Here is a 22,632-nt window from a genome sequence, read left to right as displayed (position 1 = left end):
AAGACATGCACCTGGGGATAGGCCCCTCCCACCTCCAAAGACATGCACCTGGGGATAGGTTGATTGGCAACACTAAATGGTCCCTAGTGTGTGAATGTGAGTGGGAATGTTGTCTGTCTATCTGTGTTGGCCCTGCGATGAGGTGGCGACTTGTCCAGGGTGTACCCCGCCTTCCGCCCGATTGTAGCTGAGATAGGCGCCAGCGCCCTCCGCGACCCCAAAAGGGAATAAGCGGTAGAAAATGGATGGAAAATGGAAGGAATTGTCACTGACAACAGCAGCGACACAGACTCCATTAACGACGTCTTGAAATAGTGCAAAGCAATAACAATATATCAATAACTCAACGTTGCTCAAACGTGAATGTCACACAACACAACACATAAAATAAACATGTAAAGCTCACTTGAAGTTATTCCTCATCCACCAATCCCTCCAATTCGTCTTCTTCAGCGTCCGAATTAAACATGCCACAAGAGGTCTCGCGACTACGGTAAGCAGCCGTCAACCTTATTTTCCCTCGTAGAAGAAGAAGCGCGCGGTGCATGCTGGGATATTTGACTGCGGTAGGCGTGCCGTTTCTGTACAGAGTTTAAATGCCTACTGAAAGCCACTACTACCGACCATGCAGTCTGATAGTTTATATATCAATGATGAAATATTAACATTGCAACACATGCCAATACGGCCTTTTTAGTTTACTAAATTGCTATTCTAAATTTCCCGCCAAGTGTCCTGTTGAAAACATCTCGGTATGATGACTCGTGCGTTTGACGTCTCGGGTTGTAGCGGTGATTATTTTCCAGCCCGATCCAAGCTATAAGTAGTCTGCTTTAATTGCATAATTACACAGTATTCTGGACATCTGTGTTGCTGAATCTTTTGCAATTTGTTCAATTAATAATGGAGACGACAAAGAAGAAAGATGTAGGTGGGAAGCTTTTAGCCTTTAGCCACACAAACACACGGTGTTTCCTTGTTTAAAATTCCCGAAGGTGAAGCTTTACTATGGATCAGAGCGGTCAAGCGAACATGGATCCCGACCACATGTCAACCGGTAGGTTTCGGTGAGAAAATTGTGGTAATAAGTCGGCTCTTACCGTAGTTATGAGCGGAGCTCACGTCCTCCTGCAGCTGCAGACTATTACCTCCTCCCACCGGAGACACTGGCGGTCACCACCCCCGTGGCCACACCCCTCCGACTTTCAGGTACTATATAATCTCACTAAAACACTAGCAACACAATAGGCAGATAAAGGATTTTCCTGAATTATCCTAGTAAATGTGTCTAATAACATCTGAATCGCCCTCACTGCCCTCGCCTTTTTTTCTCTCTTTTCTAGTCCTTCACTCTCACTTTCCTCATCCACGAACCTTTCATCCTCGCTCAAAATAATGGGGAAATTTTTTGCTTTCTCAGTCCGAATCGCTCTAGCTCAGGGGTGTCAAACTCAAATACAGAGTGGGCCAAAATTTAAAACTGAACAAAGCCGCGGGCCAAGGTTGAACAAATGAACCTTTAAATAGGGACCCAAACAAGTTTTGCAATGAATAACAAGCAAGGCTTAAATAGGGCAGCACGGTGGAACAGGGGTTAGTGCATCTGCCTCACAATACGAAGGTCCTGAGTAGTCCTGGGTTCAATCCCGGGCTCGGGATCTTTAGTGCAAAATAAACTTTCAGAAAACAAACGAAAAAACATCAGTGGTATATTAAATAAAATGTAATTAAATTAATGCTTCTTTTCTATTTACAGCCTTCTGAGGTAAATATCAACATTAACTTTTTCCAAAGGCTAATAAATTCGAAAATAAAATAGAAATTAAGTGGGCGGGGTTTGGTGGTAACGGGGGGGTGTATATTGTAGCATTCCGGAAGAGTTAGTGCTGCATGGATGGATGGATTTTCTTCAGCCTGTGAAACATAGTCATTTTGATAGTAGGCAATTATAGTTAATATCGACACTTACATCAATCAATCAATCAATGTTTACTTATATAGCCCTAAATCACTTGTGTCTCAAAGGGCTGCACAAACCACCACGACATCCTCGGTAGGCCCACATAAGGGCAAGGAAAACTCACACCCAGTGGGACGTCGGTGACAATGATGACTATGAGAACCTTGGAGAGGAGGAAAGCAATGGATGTCGAGCGGGTCTAACATGATACTGTGAAAGTTCAATCCACAGTGGATCCAACACAGTCGCGAGAGTCCAGTCCAAAGCGGATCCAACACAGCAGCGAGAGTCCCGTCCACAGCGGAGCCAGCAGGAAACCATCCCAAGCGGAGGCGGACCAGCAGCGCAGAGATGTCCCCAGCCGATACACAGGCGAGCAGTACATGGCCACCGGATCGGACCGGACCCCCTCCACAAGGGAGAGTGGGACATAGAAGAAAAAGAAAAGAAACGGCAGATCAACTGGTCTAAAAAGGGAGTCTATTTAAAGGCTAGAGTATACAAATGAGTTTTAAGGTGAGACTTAAATGCTTCTACTGAGGTGGCATCTCGAACTGTTACCGGGAGGGCATTCCAGAGTACTGGAGCCCGAACGGAAAACGCTCTATAGCCCGCAGACTTTTTTTGGGCTTTGGGAATCACTAATAAGCCGGAGTCCTTTGAACGCAGATTTCTTGCCGGGACATATGGTACAATACAATCGGCAAGATAGGATGGAGCTACACCGTGTAGTATTTTATACGTAAGTAGTAAAACCTTAAAGTCACATCTTAAGTGCACAGGAAGCCAGTGCAGGTGAGCCAATATAGGTATATATGTATGTATATATGTATATAAAGGTATATACAGTATAGGTATATATGTATGTATATATGTATATAAAGGTATATACAGTATAGGTATATATGTATGTATATATGTATATAAAGGTATATACAGTACAGGCGTAATGTGATCAAACTTTCTAGTTCTTGTCAAAAGTCTAGCAGCCACATTTTGTACCAACTGTAATCTTTTAATGCTAGACATGGGGAGACCCGAAAATAATACGTTACAGTAATCGAGACGAGACGTAACAAACGCATGGATAATGATCTCAGCGTCTTTAGTGGACAGAATGGAGCGAATTTTAGCGATGTTACGGAGATGAAAGAAGGCCGTTTTAGTAACGCTTTTAATGTGTGCCTCAAAGGAGAGAGTTGGGTCGAAGATAATACCCAGATTCTTTACCGTGTCGCCTTGTTTAATTGTTTGGTTGTCAAATGTTAGAGTTGTATTATTAAATAGAGTACATCACGTGTTGCCTTTATTGTAAGACTTCTATACGGCTTTTAATTTTTTGCAGCTTTGGACATGTTAGGGTTTTTTTTTGTATTTTTGGTCCTTTCATGGGTTTGCATGTCTACCTCACAACCAAGACATGCATGTTAGGTTAATTGGAGATACCAAATTATGCACAGGTGTGAATGTGAGCGTGAACGAGTCCAGCTCGTACGTCACCTCTCACCTAAAATCCGCTTGGATAGAATCCAGCTCACCTCGAGGCTAATAAATAGACGCGATGAAACCATCTCCAACCGAGCGTGAAGCGAAAACCGACGCTCTTTTTTCACTTCAGCCCTCCCCCCGTCTTAAAAAGGTGCTAATGAATATTCCAATGGGGGTAAAAAGGTGACACAACCCCCCCGTCCTCTCTCACTCCTAGGCCAGGCCTGGGCAATTATTATTTTAACTCCGGGGGCTGCATTTAGAGAAAAAAAATGGGTCTGGGGGCTGGTTTATCTATTTTTAGGAACACTAATATAAAACCTCACAATGTCTAAATGAATGCTAAAAACATTATGACAGACCGCCTTAAAAACAATGGAATTGTACATTTTTCTATGAACGATAAAACACGGAATATTGACAAAATATGAACGTCACACCCCCTTCCGATCGACATATTTTATAACCAAGTGAAACGCAACAAACAGGGAACGCAAAGGGTACAAAATAAACCCACTTACAATCCGATATCCATCCATCATCTTCCGCTTATCCGAGGTCGGGTCGCGGGGGCAACAGCCTAAGCAGGGAAGCCCAGACTTCCCTCTCCCCAGCCACTTCGTCTAGCTCTTCCCGGGGGATCCCGAGGCGTTCCCAGGCCAGCCGGGAGACATAGTCTTCCCAACGTGTCCTGGGTCTTCCCCATGGCCTCCTGCCGACTGAACGTGCCCTAAACACCTCCCTAGGGAGGCGTTTAGGCGTTTATATTTGCTGAAATTCCCCTAGAGATCAATAAAGTACTTTCTATTCAATTCTATTCTATTGTGTATATCACTAAGCTTTAGAACTTTATTGTGAAAATGAGACGGCGTGGCGCAGTGGGAGAGTGGCCGTGCGCAACCCAAGGTTCCCTGGTTCAATCCCCACCTAGTACCAACCTCGTCACGTCCGTTGTGTCCTGAGCAAGACATGTCACCCTTGCTCCTGATGGGTGCTGGTTAGCGCCTTGCATGGCAGCTCCCTCCATCAGTGTGTGAATGTGTGTGTGAATGGGTAAATGTGGAAGTAGTGTCAAAGCGCTTTGAGTACCTTGAAGGTAGAAAAGCGCTATACAAGTACAACCCATTTATCATTTAAAATCTCCTTCCGCGTGTGTGGAAACGCTTCCCGCCCACATTTACTTGATGCCTCGTCTGAGCTGCTGTGACGTAGACGACCATAGTAACCACAAACCCCCATTTCCATATGAGTTGGGAAATTGTGTTGGATGTAAATATTGTGAAGTGAATTGTGAATTATATTTATATAGCGCTTTTTCTCTAGCGGACGGGACTCTCGCTGCTGCGGTTGGGTAAATCTGGTGATCCGCCTCCGCTTGAGATGGTTTCCTGTAGACCGGGGGGGGGGGGGGGGGGGGGTTGCCCACATCTGAGGTCCTCTCCAAGGTTTCTCATAGTCAGCATTGTCACTGGCGTCCCACTGGATGTGAATTCTCCCTGCCCACTGGGTGTGAGTTTTCCTTGCCCTTTTGTGGGTTCTTCCGAGGATGTTGTAGTCGTAATGATTTGTGCAGTCCTTTGAGACATTTGTGATTTGGGGCTATATAAATAAACATTGATTGATTGATTGATTGATTGAAAGTGTCTTGCCCAAGGACACAACGGCAGTGACGAGGATGGCGGAAGCGGGAATCGAACCTGTAACCCTCCAGTTGCTGGTACGGCCACTCTTCCAACTGAGCTATACCGCCCCACCACATATAAACGGAATACGATGATTTGCAAATCTTTTTCAACCCATATTCAATTGAATGCACTGCAAAGACAACATAACATATTTGATGTTCAAACTCAATCTTTTTTTTTTTTTTGCAAATAATAACTTAGAATTTCATGGCTGCACACCATGACGAAGTAGTTGGGAAAGGGCATGTTCACCACTGTGTTACATCACCTTTTCTTTTAACAACAGTCAATAAACGTTTGGGAACTGAGGAAACTAATTGTTGAAGCTTTGAAAGTAGAATCAAAAGGTCCGTAATATAATCACTTACGTGCAGTGATTTCTCCAGATTCTCTGAACTTTTTGATTATTTTACGTACCTAAATACCTCAATTCCTTGCAATAGCTCGTTGAGAAATGTTGTTCTAAAACTGTTCCACAATTTGCTTACAGATTAGTGACCCTCGCCCCATCCTTGTTTGTGAATTACTTCGCATTTCATGGAAGCTGCTTTTATAGCCAATCATGGCACCCACCTGTTCCCAATTAGTCTGCGCACCTGTGGGATGTTCCAAATAAGTGTTTGATGAGCATTCCTCAACTTTATCAGTATTTATCACCACCTTTCCCAACTTCTTTGTCACGTGTTGCTGGCATCAAATTCTAAAGTTAATGATTATTTGCACAAAACAAATGTTTGTCAGTTTGAACATCAAATATGTTGTCTTTGGAGCATATTCAACTGAATATGGGTTGAAAATTAGTTGCATCCATCCATCCATCATCTTCCGCTTATCTGAGGTCGGGCCGCGGGGGCAGCAGCCTAAGCAGGGAAACCCAGACTTCCCTCTCCCCAGCCACTTCGTCTAGCTCTTCCCGGGGGATCCCGAGGCGTTCCCAGGCCAGCCGGGAGACATAGTCTTCCCAACGTGTCCTGGGTCTTCCCCCGTGGCCTCCTACCAGCTGGACGTGCCCTAAACACCTCCCTAGGGAGGCGTTCGGGTGGCATCCTGACCAGATGCCCGAACCACCTCATCTGGCTCCTCTCCATGTGGAGGAGCAGCGGCTTTACTTTGAGTTCCTCCCGGATGGCGGAGCTTCTCACCCTATCTCTAAGGGAGAGACCTGGAAACTCATTTGGGCCGCTTGTACCCGTGATCTTGTCTTTTCGGTCATGACCATAGGTGAGGATGGGAACGTAGATCGACCGGTAAATGGAGAGCTTTGCCTTCCGGCTCAGCTCCTTCTTCACCACAACGGATCGATACAACGTCCGCATTACTGAAGACGCCGCACCGATCCGCCTGTCGATCTCACGATCCACTCTTCCCTCACTCGTGAACAAGACTCCTAGGTACTTGAACTCCTCCACTTGGGGCAGGGTCTCCTCCCCAACCCGGAGATGGCACTCCACCCTTTTCCGGGCGAGAACCACGGACTCGGACTTGGAGGTGCTGATTCTCATTCCGGTCGCGAACCGATCCAGTGAGAGCTGAAGATCCCGGTCAGATGAAGCCATCAGGACCACATCATCTGCAAAAAGCAGAGACCTAATCCTGCGGTTACCAAACCGGAACCCCTCAACGCCTTGACTGCGCCTAGAAATTCTGTCCATAAAAGTTATGTTGCAAATCATTGTATTCCGTTTATATTAGTGGGTATCAGTAGGTCTTTAAGTCGGGGTCCACCTTAATCAATTCCTTGTGTGGACAAAGATAATTTTGGGTGGGATTTACCCTGGATAACTTTAGTGTAAACGGGGCCCTGGTTTCACTTTTGTCAGCCAGGCAACAGGTTGGTGGAGTAGAATGAAAACCCGCCAGGCCGGTTTGAGCGTAGACTCGGGGGGGAAAAAAAATAACTCTCCAGGAGATTAAACAAGTGATTCCCAGCAGTCCTGGAGGGGCACCATTTGCGATTCTCTCACATCTAAATCTGGGCTCTCCCCCTGAGCTATGTGCGCTTCATCGAATCCGCTTAAGGAGGAAGAATACACTAAACCACTTTTTGTGAATAAAGCTAATGATTGCTGCACACGCACGTCATGATTACTTAATAAAACTACAACAATAATACCAGCATGTCCATGTAAGACAGGTGAAAGGAGACTTTAGGCGGAAGGGACGGCGGGGGTCCGAGGAGCAGACTCGCTACAATTTGGGGATCAACTGGGGAGTTTTAATGGATTCCGAAACGGATCAACTGACAGGTATCGCTTCTGCGGTCGCGAGCCGTCTGGTGCACTGCAGATGTTTACACCTTGCTTTATAATTAAAATCGGCCAAACAACAAGTCGGTCTTGTAGTCCATCAAGGTCAACAACAACAACAACAACAACAAAAAACAAAGAGTAAATGCAAGAACATGATTAGACAGCCACGTTGGAGCAAGTTAAAGGGGAACATTATCACAATTTCAAAAGGGTTAAAAACAATAAAAATCAGTTCCCAGTGGCATGTTGTATTTTTTGAAGTTTTTTTCAAAATTTTACCGGTCTCCGGATATCCCTAAAAAAAGCTTTAAAGTGCTTGAGTTTCGCTATTTGCGATGCCACTATCCATTTCCCTGTGACGTCACACAGTGCTGCCAATGTAAACAAACAATGGCGAATACCACAGCAAGATATAGCGACATTAGCTCGGATTCAAACTCGGATTTCAGCGGATTCAACAGATTACGCATGTATTGAAACGGATGGTTGGAGTATGAAAGTATTGAAGAAGAAACTGAAGCTATTGACGCTATTCATAGCCATAGCATGGCCGAATAGCTGCGTTAGCATCGCCGGTAAAATGTGCGGACCAAACGATCAGGACTTTCGCATTTTTTGACACTGGAGCAACTTAAATCCGTCGATTGGTAAGTGTTTTTTTTGCATTAAATGTGAGTGGAAGGAAACGTAATATAGTTGCAAATGCATCTACAGGTTATCCATACATCTCTGTTCCATGTCTGCTTTAGCACCGCCGGTAAATAGCATGTTAGCGTCGATTAGCGTAGCATGTTAGCATCGATTAGCTGGCAGTCAACATCAACAAAACTCACCTTTGTGATTTCGTTGACTTTATCCTTGCAAATGCATCTGCAGGTTATCCATACATCTCTGTGCCATGTCTGCTTTAGCACCGCCGGTAAATAGTATGTTAGCGTCGATTAGCGTAGCATGTTAGCATCGATTAGCTGGCTGTCATGCCGTGACCAAATATATCTGATTAGCACATAAGTCAACATCAACAAAACTCACCTTTGTGATTTCGTTGACTTTATCGTTGCAAATGCATCTGCAGGTTATCCATACATCTCTGTGCCATGTCTGTCATCGCCGGTAAAATGTAGAGACACTTTGGCACATTCAATGGGGGTCTGGCGGTAGACACGTTGGCATCTTCGGGCCAGTGGTGCAACTTGAATCCCTCCCTGTTAGTGTTGTTACACCCTCCGACAACACACCGTCGAGGCATGATGTCTCCAAGGTTCCAAAAAATAGTCGAAAAAACGGAAAATAACAGACCTGAGACCCAATGTTAACATTCTGACGTCATCGCCTCCAGCGCGATAAACAGAAAGGCGTTTAATTCGCCAAAATTCACCCATTTAGAGTTCGGAAATCGGTTAAAAAAATATATGGTCTTATTTCTGCACCATCAAGGTATATATTGACGCTTACATAGGTCTGCTGATAATGTTCCCCTTTAAAGGGGAACATTATCACAATTTCCGAAGGGTTAAAACCAATAAAAATCAGTTCCCGGTGGCCTATTATATTTTTCGAAGTTTTTCTCAAAATTTTACCCATCACGCAATATCCCGAAAAAGGTCTTTAAAGTGCCTAATTTAAACCGTTGTTATATCCACCCATCCATTAACCTGTGACATCACAGCGTGAAACAACAAGAAACAAACATGGCGGATAGCACAGAAAGGTATAGATTTTGATTGATTGATTGATACTTTTATTAGTAGATTGCACAGTACAGTACATATTCCGTACAATTGACCACCAGATGGTAACACCCCAATAAGTTTTTCAACTTGTTTAAGTCGGGGTCCACGTTAATCAATTCATGGTAAACAATCTGTTGAGTCCCAGTCCACTCTATGGTGAGTTCAAGAACCGTCGAAATTAGTCGGACAAAACCATGTTAGCCAAATACTGTCATCGGTGAAGCATACAAACAAACATATTAAACAGTGGGCTTTCTAACAATTGGTAAGGTTTGTGTCATCCATCCATCAATTTTCTACCGCGTGTCCCTTTTGGGGTCATGGGGGGGGGGGGGTTGCTGGAGCCTATCTCAGCTGCATTCGGGCGGAAGGCGGCGTACACCCTGGACAAGTCGCCACCTCTACACCGGGCCAACACAGATAGACAGACAACATTCACACTCACATTCATGTTCGTCCTCAAACAAAAAAAAAACATACTAAAACAAACAAAAACCAACATTTTTCTAGCACACTGTGTGACCCGTTTGAATTTAAATCTAATTCTTTGGTTCGTACAGTTTACATGCCAGTGTAAAGGCTACTGTGTTTGTGTTCTGGTATGTTGTTCAAGCTTTAAAGGGGAACACTATCACAATTTCTGAAGGGTTAAAACCAATAAAAATCAGTTCCCAGTGGCTTATTTTATTTTCCGAAGTTTTTTTCAAATTGTTACCCATCACGCAATATCCCGAAAAAGGGCTTCAAAGTGCCTGATTTAAACCGTCGTTATATCCACCCGTCCATTATCCTGTGATCACACAGAAACAAACATGGCGGATATATCAGAAAGGTATAACGATATTAGGTCGGATTCGGACTCGGATTTCAGCGCCGTAAGCGATTCAACAGATTACGCATGTATTGAAACGGATGGTCGGAGTGTGGAGGCAGGTAGCGAAAACGAAATTGAAGAAGAAACCGAAGCTATTGAGCCATATCACGACAGACAGCGGCACGGGAGGAAGCGAGGACAAATTTGGCGATTGGTATGTGTTTGTTTGGCATTAAATGTGGGTGGAGGGAAAGGCTGGATGCAAATATAGCTACAAATGAGGCATAATGATGCAATATGTACCTAAATAGCATGTTAGCATCGATTAGCTTGCAGTCATGCCGTGACCAAATATGTCTGATTAGCACACTCCACATAAGTCAATAACATCAACAAAACTTTGTGCATTCATGCATAACGTTATAAGTTTGGTGGACAAAATGAGACGGAAAAAGAAGGGGCATAAATCATATCCAGGGGGTTTATCTCGCTCGTCCGCGGGAAGAGACTGCCTTCGTCCCTGAATAGCTCGCACTCCGGCAAATTCAGTGGTTAGGAACCACTGAATCAACAAGGTTAAGAACCACTCGATGTCCCCTAGAGAGGAAGGGGGGTCACCCACATCTGCAGTCCTCTCCAAGGTTTCTCATAATCATTCACATTGACATCCCACTGGGTTGTGAGTTTTTCCTTGCCCTTATGTGGGCTCTGAACCGAGGATGTTGTCGTGGCTTGTGCAGCCCTTTGAGACACTTGTGATTTAGGGATAATAAACATTGATTGATTGATTGATTGATTACCCGTATGTCTCAAACGTGGTGGTGTATTTTCCAATATTGCAGATTTCGTTGACTTTGTTGGAAATGCATCGGCTTTGGGTGTCGCAGGATATCCACACATTCTTGCCATCTCTGTCGTAGCATAGCTGACGTCGGTAAAGTGTGCCGAACAAACGAGGGTCTTTAGTATCTTTTGGCCAGTGGTGCAACTTGAATCCGTCTCTGTTCGTGTTGTTACACCCTCCGACGAGGCATTAAGTCGCCAAAGTACGGGAAAACAGTCGAAAACAACGGAAAATAACAGAGCCGATTTGACTTGGTGCGTGTAATAAGATTGAGAAAATGGCGGATCACTTTACGATGTGACGTCATGAGTGAAAGGTCATCGCTCGACAGGCTATCAATTGAAAGGCGTTTAAATCGCCAAATTCACCCTTTTAGAGTTCGGAAATCGGTTAAAAAAAACACATGGTCTTTTTTCTGCACCATCAAGGTATATATTGACGCTTACATAGGTCTGCTGATAATGTTCCCCTTTAACTACATTAAGAGTTTTTGAGCTAATGCAGCTTCATGAAAATACAGTCAACTATTTCCTATTTCCGAGGGTTGCAACTATGGTATTTGTGGAGGGCGGCGAGGAGGCGGAGAATGCGAGGGAGCGGCGAGGAGGGGCGTGCCGGGGCGACGCCACAAGCGAGATCAGGTGCGTGGATCGCGCACCTGGGCCCAATTTATGAATCATTTTGCACTGTTAAAAGGGGTGGAAGCTGGGAAGGTGAGGGGGAGTGGTGGAGGAACAAGGGAGAGAGAGAGGTAGAAACTGGAATGAGCCAACGTGAAGCGAGAGAGGAGGAGGAGAGCCCGAGGCAGACGACGACGACGAGCGAGCGGAGAAGTGGAGCAATGGAAACCAGTTTGGTTTAGACCTTATCCATCCATTTTCTACTGCTTGTCCCTTTCTTATACATAACATATTTTAATTATTAATCTAATGATTAACATCCACAGGGTGGAGCCATTATGTTCATTGTCAATAAGACGTATAAATCACCAGGCCAACTTAGACTTCCTTGTTATAGTCATTCAAATTTGAACTTTACAGTACACATAAGAACTAAATTTCGTTGCATTAGCTCATGGTAGTGCAGGAGAAAAAGATATCAATAAGGTGCGGATATACTGTAAATAAATAGATTACTGTACAGATAAATATATTGCACTTTTGCAGGTTTATGGATGTATGTTATATTGTCTTTTTATTCCAGCGAGTTAATCCATTTTGGGGGGAATTGAGGAGATAGTTATGATGAGTTCAAGGATCAAATAAATGGACACACACACATTCAGGGGATAGTTATGATGCGTTCAAGAGTCAAATGGACACACACACGCACACACAATGAGGGGATAGGTATGATGCGTTCAAGGGTCAAATGGACACACACACTGAGGGGATAGTTATGATGCATTCAAGGGTCAAATGGACACACACAGATTGAGGGGATAGTTATGATGTGTTCAAGGGTCCAATGGAGACACACACACACACACACACACACACACGAGGGGATAGGTATGATGCGTTCAAGAGTCAAACGGACACACACATTGAGAGGATAGGTATGATGCGTTCAAGAGTCAAATAGACACACACACACACACACACACTGAGGGGATAGTTATGATGTGTTCAAGGGTCCAATGGACACACACACACACACACACACACACACACACACACACACACATTGAGGGATTAGGTATGATGTGTTCAAGGCTCAAATAGACACACACACACACACATTGAGGGATTAGGTATGATGCGTTCAAGGCTCAAATGGACAAATACAAACACCCACACACATTGAGGAGATAGTTATGATGCGTTCAAGGGTCAAATGGACACACACACACACAAATAGAGGGGATAGTTATGATGCGATGAAGAGTCAAATGGACACACACACACACACACACATTGAGGGGATAGTTATGATGCGTTCAAGAGTCAAATGGACACACACACACAGAGAGGGGATAGTTGTGATGCGTTCAATAGTCAAATGGACACACACACACACACACACACACACACTGAGGGGATAGGTATGCGTTAGTGAGTCAAATAGACACACACACACACACACACACATTGAGGGGATAGTTATGATGCGTTGAAGGGTCAAATGGACACACACACACACACATTGAGGGGATAGGTATGCGTTCAAGAGTCAAATGGACACACACACACATTGAGGGGATAGGTATGCATTCAAGAGTCAAATAGACACACACACACACACACAGAGGGGATAGTTATGATGCGTTCAAGAGTCAAATTGACACACACACAATGAGGGGATAGTTATGTGTTCAAGGGTCCAATGGAGACACACACACACACACACACACACACACTGAGGGGATAGGTATGATGCGTTCGAGAGTCAAACGGACACACACATTGAGAGGATAGGTATGATGCGTTCAAGAGTCAAATAGACACACACACACACACTGAGGGGATAGTTATGATGTGTTCAAGGGTCCAATGGACACACACACACACACACACACATTGAGGGATTAGGTATGATGCGTTCAAGGCTCAAATAGACACACACACACATATTGAGGGGATAGTTATGATGCGTTCAAGGGTCAAATGGACAAACACAAACACCCACACACATTGAGGAGATAGTTATGATGCGTTCAAGGGTCAAATGGACACACACACACACACACACAAATAGAGGGGATAGTTATGATGCGATGAAGAGTCAAATGGACACACACACACATTGAGGGGATAGTTATGATGCGTTCAAGAGTCAAATGGACACACACACACACACACACACACACACACACAGAGAGGGGATAGTTGTGATGCGTTCAATAGTCAAATGGACACACACACACACACACACACACACTGAGGGGATAGGTATGCGTTAGTGAGTCAAATAGACACACACACACACATTGAGGGGATAGTTATGATGCGTTGAAGAGTCAAATGGACACACACACATTGAGGGGATAGGTATGCGTTCAAGAGTCAAATAGACACACACACACACACACACACACACACACACACTGAGGGGATAGGTATGCGTTAGTGAGTCAAATAGACACACACACACACATTGAGGGGATAGTTATGATGCGTTCAAGAGTCAAATGGACACACACACATTGAGGGGATAGGTATGCGTTCAAGAGTCAAATAGACACACACACACACACACACACACACACACACACTGAGGGGATAGTTATGATGCGTTCAAGAGTCAAATGGACACACACACACACACATTGAGGGGATAGTTATGATGCGTTCAAGAGTCAAATGGACACACACACATTGAGGGGATAGGTATGCGTTCAAGAGTCAAATAGACACACACACACACACACACACACACACACACACTGAGGGGATAGTTATGATGCGTTCAAGAGTCAAATGGACACACACACACACACATTGAGGGGATAGGTATGCATTCAAGAGTCAAATAGACACACACACACACACACACACACACACACACACACAGAGGGGATAGTTAGGATGCGTTCAAGAGTCAAATGGACACACACACACACACACATTGAGGGGATAGTTATGATGCGTTCAAGAGTCAAATGGACACACACACACACACACACAAAGAGAGGGGATAGTTATGATGCGTTCAAGAGTCAAATGGACACACACACACACACACACAAAGAGAGGGGATAGTTATGATGCGTTCAAGAGTCAAATGGACACACACACACACACACACACACACACACACACAAAGAGAGGGGATAGTTATGATGCGTTCAAGAGTCAAATGGACACACACACACACACACATTGAGGGGATAGTTATGATGCGTTCAAGAGTCAAATGGACACACACACACACACACACACACACACACACACACACAAAGAGAGGGGATAGTTATGATGCGTTCAAGAGTCAAATGGACACACACACACACACACACACACACACACACACACACACACACAAAGAGAGGGGATAGTTATGATGCGTTCAAGGGTCAAATGGACACACATTGAGGGGATAGTTATGATGCGTTCAAGAGTCAAATGGACACACACACACACACAACCATTGAATTGATAGTTATGATGCGTTCAAGAGTCAAATGGACACACACACATTGAGGGGATAGGTATGATGCGTTCAAGAGTCAAATAGACACACACACACACACATTGAGGGGATAGTTATGATGCGTTCAAGAGTCAAATGGACACGCACACACACACACGGAGGGGATGGTATGATGCGTTCAAGAGTCAAATAGACACACACACACACACACACATTGAGGGGATAGTTATGATGCGTTCAAGAGTCAAATGGACACACACACACACACATTGAGGGGATAGGTATGCGTTCAAGAGTCAAATAGACACACACACACACACACACACACACACACACACATTGAGGGGATAGTTATGATGCGTTGAAGAGTCAAATGGACACACACACACACACACACACACACACACACACACACATGAGGGGATAGGTATGCGTTCAAGAGTCAAATAGACACACACACACACACACACACACACACACACATTGAGGGGATAGTTATGATGCGTTCAAGAGTCAGATGGACACACACACACACACACATTGAGGGGATAGTTATGATGCGTTCAAGAGTCAAATGGACAAACACACACACACCCACACACATTGAGGAGACAGTTATGATGCGTTCAAGGGTCAAATGGACAAAGACACACAGACATTGAGGGGATAGGTATGATGCGATGAAGAGTCAAATGGACACACACACACACACATTGAGGGGATAGTTATGATGCGTTCAAGGGTCAAATGGACAAAGACACACAGACATTGAGGGGATAGGTATGATGCGTTGAAGAGTCAAATGGACACACACACACACACACATTGAGGGGATAGTTATGATGCGTTCAAGGGTCAAATGGACAAACACACACAGACATTGAGGGGATAGGTATGATGCGTTGAAGAGTCAAATGGACACACACACACACACACACACACACACACATAGAGGGGATAGGTATGATGCGTTCAAGAGTCAAATGGACACACACACACACACATTGAGGGGATAGTTATGATGCGATGAAGAGTCAAATGGACACACACACACACACACACACACATTGAGGGGATAGTTATGATGCGTTCAAGAGTCAAATGGACACACACACACACACATTGAGGGGATAGTTATGATGCGTTGAAGAGTCAAATGGACACACACACACACACACACACACATTGAGGGGATAGTTATGATGCGTTCAAGAGTCAAATAGACACACACATTGAGGGGATAGTTATGATGCGTTCAAGAGTCAAATAGACACACACACACACACACATTGAGGGGATAGTTATGATGCGTTCAAGGGTCAAATGGACAAACACAAACACACCCACACACATTGAGGAGACAGTTATGATGCGTTCAAGAGTCAAATAGACACACACACACACATTGAGGAGACAGTTATGATGCGTACAAGAGTCAAATGGACACACACACACACACTTTGAGGGGATAGTTATGATGCGTTGAAGAGTCAAATGGACACACACACACTTTGAGGGGATAGTTATGATGCATTCAAGAGTCAAATGGACACACACACACACACTGAGGGGATAGTTATGATGCGTTCAAAGGTCAAATTGACACACACACACACACAAAGAGAGGGGATAGTTATGATGCGTTCAAGGGTCAAATGGACACACACACACACACACACACTGAGGGGATAGGTATGATGCGTTCAAGAGTCAAATGGACACACACACAACCATTGAGGGGATAGGTATGATGCGTTCAAGAGTCAAATAGACACACACACACACACTGAGGGGATAGTTATGATGCGTTCAAGAGTCAAATAGACACACACACACACAGAGGGGATAGTTATGATGCGTTCAAGAGTCAAATGGACACACACACACACATTGAGGAGATAGGTATGATGCGTTCAAGAGTCAAATGGACACACACACACACATTGAGGAGATAGGTATGATGCGTTCAAGAGTCAAATGGAGACACACACACACATACATTGAGTTGATAGTTATGATGCGTTCAAGAGTCAAATGGACACACACACACACACACACATTGAGTTGATAGTTATAATGCGTTCAAGAGTCAAATGGAGACACACACACACACACACACACATATTGAGGGGATAGTTATGATGCATTCAAGAGTCAAATGGACACACACATTGAGGGGATAGTTATGATGCGTTCAAGAGTCAAATGGACACACACACACACACGCACACACACATTGAAGGGATAGGTATGATGCGTTCAAGAGCCTAATGGACACACACACACTAAATAACATAATTCTGAAATGTTTTAACTCTTCATATTATTGAAATGCAATAATTGTCCAATTACATAAGCAGTGTAATTATACCAATTTAAATGTTGTGAAATGTTGCATAAATCATTTTGTCAAAATACTAATTAACATTTCCAATTAATGATTATAGTTATAATTAATTATAGTTTTTTTTTTACACTAAATTACAATTATTTTTATCAACATAAAAGTGCAGCTTTTATCTAAGGGCTATGGCCATTTTGGGGGCGTCTTTTTTTGAGTGGGTCTGATAAAGCACGTCAATCCACGTAAAAAAAATTTTTTTTTATCATAAAACCTGTGCAGGAAAAAAAAAAAAAACACATGACGTGGGGAAAAGACAGTATGATTCCGCCCATACGTGTGGAACCTCCCTGCAATGGCGAGGATTGCGTGACGCCGAGTGGGCTTGGTGGTGGAGTGGAAGAGTGTAGTGTAGTGTACATTCACGAACACACACACGCGTGTATGCACTTTTTTTTTTTTTTTTTGCACCACGAACACACATGTATGCGCATCCCCCCAACCCCCCCTTCTCCCCACGCATGATCCCGCCCCACACAGGAAGGGCCATCGTGGCAGCCATTATGAGCCTCAGCCATCATGGCCTACGTGCACGTTTGGCTGCGTGGAGTGGCGCACCCATTGCAGCTTGCAAAAACCCAAATGGCGTGGAAAAAAAACCCTTCTTTATACGCATAGGAACACGTAGATCGATGCGTGGGAGTGTGTAGGAAAGCGTGCATACAAAGGGGGGGTTGCACGTAATGTAAAGGTCACGTGTTCCTGCAGAAAGGAGTGGGGGGGGAGGTTGAATATTTACCTTGTTGTCACGCAATGGGCGCAAAGTGGAAGGCCATCGTGGGGCGTGAACACCACACAAAAAATGGTGACAATTGAGACTTTGACAATTATGGTGTCCATTTTGTGCAGAAGTCAACAACAACAAGGGGGAAGCCCACACAGATTACACACACACACACACATAAGCGATCCACGCGTGGAAGGTCTACCTTAGTTTTTTGGGAACGGAGTAGTCCACTTCTATCACCTTCCCGTGCAATTCCACTTTACCTGTGGAAAGGGAGACAACGTTAGCCACTTGCAGCTATTTATAGGGAGAATAACGTGGATGTTAAAAAGTGTGTGTGTGTGTGTGTGTGTGTCCACGCTATCCACTCCCACTATGCTTTGTAGTGCATTGTGTGTTTTTTTTGCACGCATAAACAATAACAACAAGGGTCAGATGTTCACCAAGGTGGGTGCCACCCAAGGGTGGGGGTGGGGGCAGGGTCCGTGGAGTGGGACCCACGCGCCTCCTCCCGCCCCCGCCAGCTACCTGTTTACGGGCTCCTTTTCCCGCGGACCCCCGCGACCCACCTCCACGACACCTCGTAAAAACACGGCCAGGCGTGCATGCTACACGAAAGTGGCAAGTTTTCCGCGCGGGCGTCGCTCGGCTTCCGTCAATAAAATCACGAGAAAAAATAAGTGAAAAATAATTAGCCGCGTGAAGCATCAAGGGCACCCCCACGCACACGCGCATTCCACACTACATATCGGAATCTGCACGCTTTCGTGTTGCCTCCAGGTTCTCTTTAAAAAAAAAAAAGGGGGCATTTAAGCACCTTTAAAAAAAAAAAAAAAAAAGTGAACGGTTATGGATCATTTCACGCACGCCGCGTGGAAAATCGCGTTAAGAATAAACTCTAAATCAAATATGTCTTTTCATCACGTATCACTTTTTTATTATTATTACTCACCAGAAAGAGTCTCTATTGCCTTCACGGCCCAGTTCTGGTCCGGGAAGTCCACAAAGGCATAGCCGGTTTTGAGGAGGACCTGCTCGGCCACAGGCAGCTTCCTCTCCCCGAAGAGCTGCTGCAAGTCCTCCACTGTCACCGAAGGACTTAAATTCCCGACATATAGTTTGTTCATGGTCTTAAAATGAGGAGAAAGGGAATGAAATCTCCGGGCGAAGGATGGATAATGTTTAAAAAAAATAAAAATAAAAATAAATGTAGAAAAAAAAGATGTATAAGGAGGGACAAAAGGCGGTAGTTACCCCCCTCGGAACGGCTCTATAGGCAAGGCAACCCCCCCTCTTTGCACCAGCAACTCCGGCCCTGGACAAACTCTTTTCACGGGGACTCTGGGAGTTACGACACCACTTCGGAGCCAACAAGCACCGCCTCTAAAATAAAAGCTCCCCTCAAATAAAAAAAAAAAAAAAGGTTTAGTAGTGTGGGTTCCCAGCTGGTTTGAACCCTGGCGGAAAACACTAGAAAAAAAAAAGGGCGGGCTTAATTTCATTTAATAGGTGTATTCGAAAAAATAATAATAATAATAATAATTATTATTATTATTTATGTACACAAGCATGAAAAAAATAATTAATATGTATTTATTTTTTTTACAATGTGAGGTTTAAAAAAAATAAACCCAACCCCCATTTCCGGGTATTCGGCGCATGTCACGTGACACCCCCTGATTGATTGCCGCGCAAGTGTCTTCTCGCGTGTTTCTTTGCGTGCGTGGATGTGTTCGGGCACTTCCTGTACCTTATATGTCGACGCAAGAGTCAAATAGACACACACACACATTGAGGGGATAGTTATGATGCGTTCAAGAGTCAAATGGACACACACACACACACATTGAGGGGATAGTTATGATGCGTTCAAGGGTCAAATGGGCACACACACACACACATTGAGGGGATAGGTATGCGTTCAAGAGTCAAATAGACACACACACACACATTGAGGGGATAGGTATGATGCGTTCAAGAGTCAAATAGACACACACACACACATTGAGGGGATAGTTATGATGCGTTCAAGAGTCAAATAGACACACACACACACATTGAGGGGATGGTTATGATGCGTTCAAGAGTCAAATGGACACACACACACACACATTGAGGGGATAGTTATGATGCGTTCAAGAGTCAAATGGACACACACACACACACACACACATTGAGGGGATAGTTATGATGCGTTGAAGAGTCAAATGGACACACACACACATTGAGGGGATAGGTATGCGTTCAAGAGTCAAATAGACACACACACACATTGAGGGGATAGTTATGATGCGTTGAAGGGGGGGGGGCCTCCACGACACAGAGAGGGGACCCCCCCCCCCTCCCTCCACTTGGTGTGACGTTGCTCCTCCGTGGAAGTAAACATTGCAGACGGCATACCTACAAACGCACACTGAGGGCCTCCATCCATGCATTTTCTACCGCTTATTCCCTTTTTGGGGTCACTATCTCAGCTACAATCGGGCGGAAGGTTTGGCACACCCTAGAATGATCGAGGGCGAGGTCTTGGTTTGTGGGTTTATTGTTAGGCAGTTTCATTAACGTCCTCCCAGCGCGGTAACAACACACAACAACAGCAGTCACGTTTTCGTCTACCGTAAAGCAGTCCGTCTACCGTAAACAGCAATGTTGTGACACTCTTAAACAGGACAATACTGCCATCTACTGTACATGCACCTCAACACCTCCAGGCAACTTCAACCCTTTACTAATACCCTCCTCCATTCACATCCCATCTCCCCGGATTGTAAACATCCATCCATTTCCTACCGCTTATTCCCTTTTTGGGGTCGCGGGGGGCGGGCGCTGGCGTCTATCTCAGCTACAATCGGGCGGAAGGCGGGGTACACCCTGGACAAGTCGCCACTTAATCGCAGGGCCAACACAGATAGACAGACAACATTCACGCTCACATTCACACACTAGGGCCAATTTTAGTGTTGCCAATCAACCTATCCCCAGGTGCATGTCTTTGGAAGTGGGAGGGGCCTATCCCCAGGTGCATGTCTTTGGAAGTGGGAGGAACAGGAGTACCCGGAGGGAACCCACGCAGTCACGGGGAGAACATGCAAACTCCACACAGAAAGATCCCGAGCCCGGGATTGAACCCTGACTACTCAGGACCTTCGTATTGTGAGGCAGACGCATTAACCCCCACTGAGGGCCTGCAGATACAAATTAAAATTAAAGGCTTACTGAAATTAGATTTTCTTATTCGAACGGGGATAGCAGGTCCATTCTATGTGTCATACTTAGGCGATATTGCCATATTTTCGCTTAGAGGATTTAGTAGAGAACATCGACGATAAAGTTCGTAATTTTTGGTCGCTAATAAAAAAGCCTTGCCTGTACCGGAAGTAGCAGACGATGTGCGCGTGACGTCACGGGTTGTGGAGCTCCTCACATCCTCGCATTGTTTACAATCATGGCCACCAGCAGCTAGAGCGATTCGGACCGAGAAAGCGAAGATTTACCCATTAATTGAAGTGAGGATGAAAGATTCGTGGATGAGGAAAGTGAGAGTGAAGGACGAGAAAAAAGAAAAAGACGAGGGCAGTGGGGGCGATTCAGATGTTATTAGACACATTTACTAGGATAATTCTGGAAAATCCCTTATCTGCCTATTGTGTTACTAGTGTTTTAGTGAGATTATATGGTACCTGAAAGTCGGAATGGGTGTGGCCACGGGTGTGGTGACCGCTTCGGACCGAGAAATCGACGATTCCCCCATTAATTGGAGCGAGGATGAAAGATTCGTGGATGAGGAAAGTGAGAGTGAAGGACGAGAAAAAAGAAAAAGACGAGGGCAGTGGGGGCGATTCAGATGTTATTAGACACATTTAGTAGGATAATTCTGGAAAATCCCTTATCTGTTACTAGTGTTTTAGTGAGATTATATGGTACCTGAAAGTCGGAGGGGTGTGGTCACGGGTGTGGTGACCGCCAGTGTCTCTAAGGCAGGGTTCGGGAACCTTTTTGACAGAGAGAGCCATGAAAGCCAAATATTTTATAACACTGAATACAACTAAATGTGTGCATTTTTTAAGTAAGGGCAACATTTTTAGAGTATAATAAGTCTGTCATTCTTTTTAATAACATTCTTATTCTGAAGTTAACGAGTAATAAATAAAATACTTCTAATGAACAGGTGCGGAAGAAAACAGATTGATGGATTAAGGTGCATGAGAATGTTTTATATTCTGAACATTATTTTCAACACTACCAACGGAATTATTCATTACTTATCGTGTTAAGCAACGTCAGCTAATATTTATCTGAGAGCCAGGTGCAGACATCAAATAGCCACATCTTGCTCTAGAGCCATAGGTTCCCTACCCCTACGCAGCTGCAGGAGGACGCAAGCTCCGCTCATGTCTACGGTAAGAGCCGACTTATCACCACAATTTTCTCACCGAAACCTGCCGGTTGACATGTGGTCGGGAACCATGTTCGCTTGACCGCCCTGTTCCATAGTTAAGCTTCACCTTCGGGAATTTTAAACAAGGAACTGTGTTTGTGTTGCTAAAGGCAGCTGCAATACACCGCTTCCCACCTACATCTTTCTTCTTTGACGTCTCCATTATTAATTGAACAAATTGCAAAAGATTCAGCAACACAG

At 44.6% G+C, this 22,632-nt stretch overlaps 1 protein-coding gene across 2 annotated transcripts in view; it reads right to left on the bottom strand.

Moving 5' to 3' along the window:
• The window catches only part of igf2bp2a (insulin-like growth factor 2 mRNA binding protein 2a), a 158,730-nt gene extending 139,299 nt beyond the window's left edge, over window positions 1-19,431 (bottom strand). The window contains exons 1-2 of one of the 2 annotated variants that reach the window (XM_061880091.1): window positions 18,946-19,431; window positions 18,196-18,256 (exon numbers count right to left, since the gene is read on the bottom strand). In XM_061880091.1, coding sequence (XP_061736075.1) covers window positions 18,196-18,256; window positions 18,946-19,120 — 236 coding nt within the window. In that variant the 5' untranslated portion in view covers window positions 19,121-19,431. Of the gene's footprint in view, window positions 1-18,195; window positions 18,257-18,436; window positions 18,745-18,945 lie in introns of those variants that run through there. The other variant, XM_061880090.1, reaches the window with a different exon arrangement.
• Window positions 19,432-22,632: the final 3,201 nt, after the last annotated feature.

The sequence above is a fragment of the Nerophis ophidion genome, linkage group LG19, assembly GCF_033978795.1.
Source record: "Nerophis ophidion isolate RoL-2023_Sa linkage group LG19, RoL_Noph_v1.0, whole genome shotgun sequence".
In the NCBI taxonomy this organism is placed as follows: Eukaryota; Metazoa; Chordata; class Actinopteri; order Syngnathiformes; family Syngnathidae; genus Nerophis; species Nerophis ophidion.
The sequence above is the reverse complement of the archived record's forward strand: the minus strand, read 5'-3'. Positions and strand labels throughout refer to the sequence as shown.